Source organism: Hemiscyllium ocellatum, chromosome 17 (genome assembly GCF_020745735.1).
Source record: "Hemiscyllium ocellatum isolate sHemOce1 chromosome 17, sHemOce1.pat.X.cur, whole genome shotgun sequence".
Lineage (NCBI taxonomy): Eukaryota > Metazoa > Chordata > Chondrichthyes > Orectolobiformes > Hemiscylliidae > Hemiscyllium > Hemiscyllium ocellatum.
Genome location: NC_083417.1, coordinates 41030799 through 41043347, shown reverse-complemented (window position 1 = coordinate 41043347; position 12549 = coordinate 41030799). Strand labels below are relative to the sequence as shown.

At 42.0% G+C, this 12549-nt stretch overlaps 1 protein-coding gene across 1 annotated transcript in view; it reads left to right on the top strand.

Moving 5' to 3' along the window:
• The window catches only part of abcc12 (ATP-binding cassette, sub-family C (CFTR/MRP), member 12), a 107994-nt gene that overhangs the window by 23328 nt on the left and 72117 nt on the right, over nucleotides 1-12549 (top strand). The window contains exon 11 of the mRNA XM_060838341.1: nucleotides 1975-2099. Within this exon, the coding sequence (XP_060694324.1) occupies nucleotides 1975-2099 (125 nt within the window). The remainder of the gene's footprint in view (nucleotides 1-1974; nucleotides 2100-12549) is intronic.

Below are 12549 nucleotides of genomic sequence, written 5' to 3'. Positions count from 1 at the left end.
CTGACTGACATAAAAGGCTGAATGTCAGGGATATTTGTCCCCCTGGATGCATGACCTAGTGAAAGACAGTGTTAATGTCAAAGGCTATGCAGTTATAAATAAAGATAGATTGGTATTGGGATGCTTGCATCTACAGAGTTATTTCAGTCTGTCCATCCAGTGGGAAGATTAGTCTGCATTGGCACACTATTGATGGCCTGATAAAATGATTCTTTGGAGGGCTTTTAAATATTTAAATCTGCTTTTTTAACTACTTGTGGTAGGAAACCTGCCAGAAGGAAGTCCTGCTGTTGATAAAATTCCCCTAATGGCAGGACATGTTTGGGGATCCAATCCAACACAGTTCCCTCTTCCCCAATTTTACTCCCCTCCTCCCGTAACCCTATCTCATATGTGTCAGAAGAAGTCTCCTCAAGTGTCAATCTTGGCTGTAATTGAGCTTCATCAGAAAGTAAAAGTGGAGGACAATCAATCCCCCATGTTAGCGCGGATGAAATGATCTCAGTCCGAGCCCAGAGTGCGGTTCGACAATCGGTAACTTTATTGAAGTATGTAACGCCGGCGGAGACCAACCGAGGTTTGAATCTCGATCGCTCTAACATTTCCCGTGCGATGTTACAAGTTATATACTTCATGAGTCAGGATGTAGGAGATTGGGTATGAATGAGTGTGAATGGTGGTACTCATGGCTGGAGTATGTGTGAATGTCAAGCTTCCTGCCATCCTCGGAGAGTCGGCAGCACAAACAAATGGTTTGCTGTTTATCTTTATGTGAATGGGTCCGGGTGCTATCTGCTTGTCTCTCCGTGAGGGCTGGAGGCTAGCACCCCCCCTTTGTTACTTCCAAAGTGTCTGTTAGGTTCATTCTTTTGTGTAGGACTGTTTTGCATGATCAGGTTATGGGTGTGTGTCAGTTGGGACCTTGACGAGATTATAAGGTGGGTTTTGATCTGTGAGTCATGACCATTGTCTGCAGTCCTGACTAGTGTCTGGTCTGATGTGTATTTGGATCTGTCTTTGGGTCCCCTTCTCCCGGTCACGTGGTCGGGCTGGCAGCTGCTGTCTTAAAATGAATACTGTTTGCTTTAAAATGGATACTGCTGGTTTTCCTGATGTGGGCCTTGCTCCACGGTAAACACGGGGCGGTTTATGCCCGCCTTCACCCAGGATAAAGGAAAGCAGCAGTTAGGAAAGATATGCACTGACCAAGAACTCAGCTACAAGGCTTTGCTGCTTTCCTAAAGGATCATACCTGGCTGGATGAAGGCAGCAGAGGAAGTTTCAGACCACCCTATGTTCAGCAGTACAGCTGGAATTGCTATCTTCTGTTTAAAATCATATTATTTGAGTTCACTATTTTCTCTTAATGCTTTGTTCTGGCATTTTCAATTTTTAAAATTGCTTTTCTTAATAATCATTTGCGCCTACATTTTCTTGTTTAATCTATTCTTTCTTCTCTTACTTTATTTTTCTTTCTGTATCCAATTAACCTTATTTCACCTTATTTCCTTTTCTCTTTTGTTCACTTTTATGACACTCAATTGATTCAGCAAATTGGGAAAAAGTGAGGACTGCGGATGCTGGAGATCAGAATTGAAAAGTGTTGTGCTGGAAAAACACAGCAGGTCAGGCAGCATCCGAGGAGCAGCAGAGTCGACATTTCGGGCATAAACCCGTTGATCAGGAATGATTCAGAAAATTGTTAATTAGTCTTTCACCAATGTTTCAGAGACTGTGCTGCAATTAGCAATTCACATTCCCTGCAATCTGCAGACCATTCCTGTTGGAGTTTAAAGGCAAGGGAGAACCATCCTACAGTGGCATTTCACCATAAGGTGCCTTACTTCAAAAACTCTGACCCAATAATTTTGAGGAAAATGATAAATTTTATTTGATCAATAATTTTGGAAGGTAGAAAGTCTCACCAGAGGTCTGAATGAACAATTATAATTTGAAATTTTTCTCCTAATGCAGATGGTTTTACACAATGGGGTGGTAGCTATCAATGGATCACTTGCTTTCGTGTCGCAGCAAGCATGGATATTTCATGGGAATGTCAGAGAAAATATATTATTTGGAAAGACATATGATGAAGAAAGGTATTTTTTCTTAACTAATATAATCTGTTGGAGTGTTTTGTTATTGTGAGATATTGAGAAAGCAAAATGTAGTCGCAAGGTTTGCTCTCCAGAAGGTAACCAGCAGTATTTCAAACACACTTCCTTGTTAGCATGCTGCTTCTCTGTTGAGCTATTTCAGTTTAATACATTCAAGATAAGCCAATGAGTTTTCTCTGAGTAGTTTAATTGATTTGAAAGTGAAATTGAAATTCTCAGGTAATTGATTAAACATTTCACTTTTAGTACTTTGAGATGCACAATATATTTCTGCATTCAAACCAAAACTATAACTAAACTTCGATTATATCATATAAGTAGAAAGACTCTCTAGTTCTGTGCATTGTAATTCAGTCTGGAATTCTGAATTACATCTGAGTTATAAATATATTAACAAGGAAGTTGGAAAGATCAGTACGAAGGTATTAAAACGATTTCAAGGAGTAGACATACACGCACATTTAACACTATTGCAGATTTTTTTTATTGGCACATAGAATGTTCTGTATAAATTTTTATTAAATGCAATTTTGATTTTGTAACTCAAGCAGAAAATACTAGATTCATTCAGCAAGCCAGTCAGCATAGCTTGAGGGACTGCAATTAATTTTTTTGATCCCAGACTCTTTTCAAAACTGAAAACTCAATTGCAGTAAAACTACTCATGGTCAGAAAAAGGAGCAGGTATTGGTTGAAAATCAAACAACCAATCAGAAGGAATTGTGAGTGGAATAGAACAACAGAACATTTCAGTCACATCATGGGCAAAAGATTTAGTTTTTTAAGAATATACAGATAAGCCATGAAAAGAAAGTGCCGTCAAAGCAGAGATGCAGATAAAATGTAGAAATGCACACATGGAACTGACAGATTTGAAGATGGGGGCATGGTCTTATAAAATAAAACGGGTGTTTTCCCCAACATCTTCTTGTCAACCTTAAACCTGACTTGCACAATACATTGGATGGCAAAACTGCCAGGCTTCTGCCTTTTGAAACCCATATGTGGCCAGTTATGGCTATTTAAATTCCTCATTCTACTTCCATTATTGATTTACATGGAGCAGGGGACTGTAGTGTTCACTGCATGGTCTTCTGTTGAGCTCAAAGTGAGTGCACCTCCTTGGGGGAGTGCACCCTGTGGCCATCGGATGCAATGACAACAGCCTCCCAAATTGTTTTCACCATCCACTATATGTCCCAGTCTGTAAAACCTGGTCCTTTACTTCTTCCTTTCCTCTGTTACTGGGTCTTTCAAGGATCCTAGTCCAAAGTCCCAATCTTTCCTGATGTCAAGGCTCCATGACACTTCTCTGTAAGTTGAATAAGGCCACTACTGAATGCAGACACATTCCGGAATGGCAGTGTGGCTGGCCATTAGAGTGGCTAATAGCTCTCTTGGTAGGAGTCCCACTTTGATTCAATAGGGCTTTTCCCAGCCGACCATCACTGTGGGGCAACCAGATTATGAGTTAGCTATCTCCTGATTGATTTTTCACAAAGGGGGCTAGAGTGGGGAATTAGTCCTGATGGAAAAGTCAGGCCATTGCCATGACTGTCAAAATAGGCCTGTCACTACTCTCTAGCAAGAATCATCTCCTGCTATTCAACATTTGGTTGGAAAATGGGATTATTGCTTCTTGCTGGCCATCTCACATAATTGTTCCAAATTTTTGGCATTGCCCACATTATTCAGGAGTTAGGAGAGTCCATGACTTGTTGTTGACCTATTTTAGCTATTACCTGAATTAATATTTCAATATTTCATGGTTATAAGCCTCAAAATCTCCAAGGTTCCCTTGACTGAATCTAATTTGCTGCTTTGGTTTAAAAGTTATTAAAGAAATTTCTTTAATTTGACGTTGGTTCCAAAACCAAACAAGCAATTAGATAATGCATGCATCGATTGTCTTTTCTAAAAATCATTACATTCTGGCAAAGTAATGGGAGATTGAAAAACTGCTAACCTGACACTTCTATTCAAAAAGGGAGGGAGGCAAAAAGTGGATGACTGTAGGCCGATTAGCCTAAACTCTATTACTGGAAAAGTATTGCTATAATTTATTATGGAAGTAACTGCAGAATTAGTAAATGTGTTGCATTTCGACTTTCAGAAGGCATTCAACAAGGTACCTCACAAGACTAAATCATAAGATACGTAGGAAGTATAATAATATCATGAATAGAGAATTGGCTAATGGGTAGGAAACAGTGTGTAGGGATAAGGGGTTTTGTTTGGGTTCATAATCCGTGACCAGGGATGTTCTACAGGAATCAGTGCTGGGATTAAAACTGGCATATAGTATATATATAAATAACTTGGAAGAAGACACTTAAGCAAGTGTATATATAAGACTGAGATAGATAGTTTCTTGATCATTAGGAGAATCAAGGGTTATGGGAAAGGGACATGAGAAATGTCGGATCAATCATAATCCAATTACAGGTCGCTCTGTTACAACGTGTTTCATCAATGTGAATTCGCTGTAACACGATTGACAAACTGAGGATACAGTTTCCACAGCACGAATGTTTAAAACATGTGTTGGCTGTAACATGATTACAGCGCCAACACTTTACAAGCATTTCTAGTAAAATGTGATGGATGTGTTCCTGTGCAACCTTGCGCTAGAGAGAATAACCATACCTGTGCAGTAGAAAGTTTGTGCTATCCGAACAGCATCCACTATTTGTCAATCGTGTTACGGCCAATTTGTGTTATGAAACACACGTTATACCAGCAATACCTATAAGCACTGTTTCTAAAGCATGATTTTTCTATAACATGGGGCTGTACAAGAATGTAACCATCGTATTGTAGAAGAACTGACTGTACCTGTTGGACCAGATTTGAGGCGCTAAATCACCTGCTCTGTTCCTAATTCTTATGGTCGTCATGTCAATCAGGACTCACTTCTCAGAATTGTAGCCACCAGAAAAGCTATACTATTATAAAATTGCATTTGTTCCCAACTGGCTATAAATATGTAAAAATAAAATACATATCCAATATGAAATTTATTGTTGCTATCAGTATTGAATATAAAGGAAGCTTATACTCGACATCAGCCCATACCTAATTTTTACCCATCAAGTGAGATGAGTGTCATACATCTGTGGTGAACTCTCTACATACCACAAGCAGAAAAACCTTGTCTGTTGGAAACACACAGTGAAAGATCTGGGTGTAATGCCTGATATTTTCTTCTGTTCAATTTCTGTGAAAGATCAGTCTGATTTCAGGATATTGCACCTAGCAGATGCTGTGGAAAATCAACTGAATAAAATTCTGCACATACAGAGGCTGCTTATTTTGGGGTAATTCCCCTTTGGAAAATTACCCAGGAAATGTGGGAGATACACTGGCTTGCAGCTGAGACCGAAACAACGCTGTTTCAAATCCCCAGCATGCTCCTGGCAAATATCCAAGCTACTGAAAATAAGCTTGTCGAACTTAAAGCTAGACTCACCTACCAACGGGATTTGTGAGATTGCTGTGTGCCCTATTTTACAGACACATGGCTCATTTCACCTGACTGTGATTCATGCTTCACCTGACTGTGTCTTACAACCTGAAGGCTTCTCAATTCACCGGGTAGACTGCATGGTATCCTCAGGCAAGGCAAAGGGCAGAGGGGTTACCTTCTAATCAATACTTGGTGTTCAGACCTGACGACCCTGGCAAATTACTGCTCCCCAGACCTAGAATATCTAACAGTAAAGTACTGCCCCTTCTACCTGCTGCGGGAGTTCACTTTTGTTATCCTGACAGCAACCTACATTCCATCCCATGTAGAAGTGACGACCACTTGGTGAAATATACACTGTGACAAATAGCCTTGAGACAGAATACCCCAAAGCCTTGTTCATCATAGCCGGTAATGTGGCTTCAAGTGGACAGGGCCTGGGAAATGAATATTCACTGCTACACGTGCTATCGTAAGGACAGACTGATGGGCAGAGGGGGTGGGTGGCCTTATTGGTAAGGGAGGATATTCAGTCCCTTGTGCGGGGGGACCTAGAGTCAGGGGATGTAGAGTCAGTGTGGATAGAGCTGCGAAATACTAAGGGTAAAAAGACCCTCTTGGGAGTCATCTACAGGACCCCAAACAGTAGTCTGGATGTCGGATGTAAGATGAATCAGGAGCTGAAATTGGCCTGTCGCAAAGATGTTACTACAGTTGTTATGGGGGATTTTAACATGCAGGTAGACTGGGAGAATCAGGATGGTATTGGACCTCAAGAAAGAGACTTTGTGGAGTGCCTCAGAGATGGATTCTTAGAGCAGCTGGTGCTGGAGCTGACCAGGGAGAAGGCAATTCTGGATCTGGTATTGTTTAATGAACCAGAATTGGTCAGAGATCTCGAAGTGAAGGAGCCATTGGGAAGTAGTGACCATAATACATTAAGCTTCAATCTGCAGTTTGAGAGGGAGAGGGTACAGTCGGAAGTGACCTTACTTCTGTTGAATAAAGGGAGCTATGGAGCTATGAGGGAGGAGCTGGCCAAAGTTCAATGGTGCAATACCTTAGAAGGGATGACCGTGGAGGAACAATGGCGGATATTTCTGTGTATAATGCAGAAGTTGCAGGATCAGTTCATTCCTAAAAGGAAGAAAGATCCCAGGAGGAGGCATGGGCGGCCGTGGCTGATGAGGGAAGTTAAGAAACATATAAAGTTAAAAGAGAAAATGTATAACATAGCAAAGATAAGTGGGAAAATGGAGGACTGGGAAGCTTTTAAAGAGCAACAGAGGATTACTAAGAAGGAAATACGCAGAGGAAAAATGAGGTACGAAGGTAAGCTGGCCAATAATATAAAGGAGGATAGTAAAAGCTTTTGTAAGTATGTGCAAGGCAAAAAAATGGTTAGGACTAAAATTGGGCTCTTGAAGACAGAAACAGGGGAATATATTACAGGGAACAAAGAAATGATAGAAGAATGAAATGGGTACCTCAGATCTGTGTTCACTGGGGAAGACACAAGCAATCTCCCTGAGGTAACAGTGGCTGAAGGACCTGAACTTAAGGGAATCTATATTTGCCAGGATTTGGTGTTGGAGAGACTGTTAGGTCTGAAGGTTGATAAGTCTCCGGGGCCTGATGGTCTATATTCCAGGGTACTGAAGGAGGTGGGTCTGGAAATCGTGGATGCGTTGGTGATTATTTTCCAGAGTTCGATAGATTCAGGGTCGGTTCCTAAGGATTGGAGGGTGGCTAATGTTATACTACTTTTTAAGAAAGGTGGGAGAGAGAATGCAGGAAATTATAGACCAGTTAGTCTGACCTCAGTGGTGGGAAAGATGCTGGAGTCTATTATAAAGGATAAAATTACAGCTCATCTGGATAGTAGTAACAGGATAGGACAGAGTCAGCATGGATTTATGAAGGGAAAATCATGCTTGACTAATCTTCTTGAATTTTTTGAGGATGTAACTCTGAAGATGGACAAAGGAGATCCAATAGATGTAGTGTACCTGGACTTTCAGAAAGCTTTTGATAAAGTCCCACACAGGAGGTTAGTGAGTAAAATTAGGGCGCATGGTATTGGGGGCAAAGTACTAGATTGGATTGAAAATTGGTTGGCTGATAGGAAACAAAAGGTAGTGATAAATGGCTCCATTTCGGAATGGCAGGCAGTGACCAGTGGGGTACCGCAGGGATCCGTGCTGGGACCGCAGCTGTTTACAATATATGTTAACGATATAGAAGATGGTATCAGCAATAACATTAGCAAATTTGCTGATGATACAAAGCTGGGTGGCAGGGTGAAATGTGATGAGGATGTTAGGAGATTACAGAGTGACCTGGACAAGTTAGGTGAGTGGGCAGATGCATGGCAGATGCAGTTTAATGTGGATAAATGTATGGTTATCCACTTTGGTGGCAAGAACAGGAAGGCAGATTACTATCTCAATGGAATCAATTTAGGTAAAGGGACAGTGCAGAGATATCTGGGTGTTCTTGTACACCAGTCAATGAAGGCAAGCATGCAGGTACAGCAGGTAATGAAGAAGGCTAATAGCATGCTGGCCTTCATAACAAGAGGAATTGAATATAGAAGCAAAGAAGTGCTTCTGCAGCTGTACAGGGCCCTGGTGAGACCACACCTGGAGTACTGTGTGCAGTTCTGGTCTCCAAATTTGAGGAAAGACATTCTGGCTATTGAGGGAGTGTAGCGTAGATTCACGAGGTCAATTCCTGGAATGGCAGGATTACCTTACACTGAAAGACTGAAGCGACTGGGCTTGTATACCCTTGAGTTTAGAAGACTGAGAGGGGATCTGATTGAGACATATAAGATTATGAAAGGATTGGGCACTCTGGCAGCAGAAAACATGTTTCCGCTGATGGGTGAGTGCCGAACCAGAGGACTCAGCTTAAAAATACGGGGTAGACCATTTAGAACAGAGATGAGGAGAAACTTCTTCACCCAGAGAGTGATGGCTATGTGGAATGTTCTGCCCCAGAGGGCAGTGCAGGCCCAGTCTCTGGATTCATTTAAGAAAGAGTTGGATAGACCTCTCAAAGATAGTGGAATCAAGGGTTATGGAGATAAGGCAGGAAGAGGATACTAATTAGGAATGATCAGCCATGATCATATTGAATGGTGGTGCAGGCTCAAAGGGTTGAATGGCCTACTCCTGCACCTATTGTCTATTGTCTATTGTCTATTGTGACGTCAGCCAGGCCAACTTCAGGCGTGTCTACCAAGATATTAATACATCCCCTGTCTGACCCAAGGCCCAAGCTCCCCTGACCATTGCTATATAGCTATCAAAGATGCCTACTGCTCTGTTCCCCCACCCTCATTTTGAAAATCAGACCAGAAGGCTCTGCTCCTTCTTCCTGCTGAAAAGCAGAAACTGAAACATGAGGGTCTACAGTCGTACAATACTGGTCTGAGGTAATGGGTAAGCTCCTATGTGACTGTTTGGAGTTGATGGACTCATTCACATTCAAGAAGTCAGTGGCCAATCTAAGTGAGCACACCACTACCATCCCAGACTTCTTCACTAAGTGTGTAGAGGACTACATGACAAAGATGTTAATCTGAGTGTTCCCCAAAAAGAAAACATGGAAGAACTGGGAGAGCTACATCCTACTAAAAGTCCATGTCTGAGGTGTTCAAGCTGGGTGAGCCTGACCTTTACATGAAATCTAGGCACAAACTTTACAAAGCCATCAGAGATGCCGGGAGACAATGCCAGACTAATCTAGAGTCCCAGACTAACAGCATGAACATGCAGCAACTATGGCAAGGTTTACACGATATAACAGGCTACAAAACAAAATTGAGTAGAATTGCTGGTAACAATACATCCCTTCCCGATAAGTGCAATGCATTCTATGCTCATTTGGAACAGAAGAACAGAGAAATCATCTGCCCCCTCAGCCTTGGGTGCACCTATACCCACAGTCACCACTGCAGATGTCAGATCAACCTGCTTAAGAGTGAACAAACGGAAAGCAACTGGCTTGGATGGAGTCCCCGGCCACAGACTCAGATTCTGAGTGAACCAGCTAGATGGAGTATTTGTAGACACCTTTAAACTCGACCTACTCTGATGTAAGGTTCCCACCTGCTTCAAGAAGACAACTGTTATCCCAGTGCCAAAGAAAAATTGGGCAACGTGCCTTAATGATTACCGCTCAGTGGTTCTGACATCCATCATTGTAAAATGCTTCGAGAAGTTAGTCATGGCACACATTAACACCAACCTCGCAGACTGCCTTGATCCACTTCATTTTGCCTACCTCACAACAGGTCCACGAAAGATGCCATCTTCCTGACCCTACATCCAACCCTGGAACATCTGGATAACAGGGACACCTATATCAGATTCTTATTTATTGACTTTAGCTCCACCTTCAGCATCATAATTTCAACCAAACTCATCTCCAAACTCCGAGGTCTTAGGGCTCTGCTCCCCTCTCTGCAACTAGATCTCTACTTCCTGACCTGCCGATCACAATCAGTAAGCTTCTGGATTAGTGGTACTGGAAGAGCACAGCAGTTCAGGCAGCAGCTGTGGAGCAGTAAAATCGACGTTTCAGGCAAAAGCCCTTCATCAGGAATACTCAGCCCCTTGCTATAGTACTTATATATTCACGATTGTGTGGCCAAATTCAATTCTAACTCCAATTACAAACTTGCTGATGATACCACTGTAATTGATTGGGTCTCAAACAACGGTGAGACAGGTAGGAGATGGCGAGCTTAGTGGCATGGTGTAAATAAAACAATCAATCCCTCAATGTCAACAAAATGAAGGAGGTGGCTACCAACTTCAGGCAGTAGAGTGAAGGGCATTCTCCTGTCTGTATCAATGATGTTGAGGTGGAGGTGATCGAGAGCTTCAAGTTCCTAGGAGTAAATATCACCAACAATCCGTACTGGTCCATTCATGTCAACACTACGGTCAAGAAAGCACACCAAAGCTTCTATTTCCTCAGAGGGTTAAGGAAATTCGACATGCCCACATTGTCTCTTATAGATGCACAATATAAAGTATTTTATCCAGATGCATCACAGCTTGGTGTGGCAACTGCCCTGCCCCAAGATCATAAGAAATTACAGAGTGTTCTGGATTCAGCCCGGTCTACCATGAAAACCAGCCCTCTTTGCACTGAATCTGTCTATACCCCCTGCTACCTCAGGAAAACAGCCAAAATAATCAAAGACCCCATCCACCCTGATTATACTCTCTTCCACCTTCCTCCATCAGATGAAGATGCAAAAGTTTGAAAACACTTAACAAATGGGCGGCACGGTGTTTCACAGCGTCTGAGACCCGGGTTCAATTCCCGACTCAGGCGACTGACTGTGTGGAGTTTGCACGTTCTCCCTGTGTCTGCGTGGGTTTCCTCCGGGTGCTCCGGTTTCCTCCGACAGTCCAAAGATGTGCGGGTCAGGTGAATTGGCCATGCTAAATTGCCCGTAGTGTTAGGTAAGGGGTAAATGTAGGGGTATGGGTGGGTTGCGCTTCGGCAGGTCGGTGTGGACTTGTTGGGCCGAAGGGCCTGTTTCCACACTGTAAGTAATCTAATCTAATCTAATCTAAATTTAAGCGTAGCTTCTTTCCTGCTGTTTTCAGACCTTTGAACGGAACTCTCATTTATTTCTTTCTCTGCACCTTCTCTGTAGCTATAAAACTATATTCTGTTCTATTACCCTGATACACTAATGTAAGGTATGATTCTTCTGGTTAGCCTGTAAAACAATACCTGTCACATGTCTTGGTACATGTGACAATAATAAATTGAATCAAAACAAATCAAATAATTCATGCGAATCGTCATGCCAATTGTAGTTTTTGTTTGCTCATTATTGGCTAAAATATATTTGGATGAGTGACTTTCCTAGAGCATGCTTGTAAATTACCCTCTAAGGCATGAGCTCACAACAAAGCTGTGTTACTCTTTTCAGAAATGCAGCAAGTTTTTTTTTCTCTTTGCATCACGCTTTATAATGTCACATTGTTATCTCTTCAGCTTCATTAGTATATTATTTTATATCCCTTCTCCTTATCTATTACACATTTGTTATATTGGCTTGTGTATCCTTAGCACCTGAATGATGTATGCATTGGTGATTCAGTTAGAAAGTTGTGGCAGGATCAGAATCAGTGTAAAAAAGAAACATTTGCATTCCCCACATAAAATGTTAACAACTAGGTGAGAATCACACTAGTGAGCAGCAAGAGACCTATTTGCATGCATTATCATTTCATTATCATCTATTCTCACCTGATTTAAATGCAGGTTGCTATTTTCATAAGCAATGAAGACAAACTAGGTAGCCCCAACTCATACCATGAAAGTCAGAGCAGTTACCTGGCAACTGCAGCTCAGTGGCCTTTCCTCTGTGCATCTGTCTTGACCAGCATTCTCCAACATCTTCACAGGCATGCTCCTGCAATCTTCATCCATGGAGGTTGGCAGTGACAAAATACCAGCCTCACCACATCAGCATGATATATCTCAACTCATTGATAATATGATTCACCAATTTAATACTGGAGCATGTGGAGCTCCAAATTGGAGCTTACATTGCAATGCTATTGCCAGGCTGTTTTGCTCAAAGGACTGTGTAGCATTCCCAGGGTGCTTTTCAGGGCTCGGCTTGCCTTCTTAGCACTGATTGATTTTGTAACTATTTGGATACTCCCAGGACTTCTCCTTCCCGTGCTTTGTCTCTTTGCACATTTTGACATCATTCAGAACTCGCAGACTCACAGTAGTTCTGTCATGCTTTGCCTTCTAGCTTAGACAAAAAAGTCAGGCAGATTGTTATGCTTGCCAGCAATGATCAGTCAAAGTTTGGATATGTTCTTTTAAGGCACCATGCGACATCAATGTCACACCTGCATAATATGCCGGCAGTCTACACAGTGGATATGCCTGAAGCAAATGTCTGGCAGTCCAAGGTGA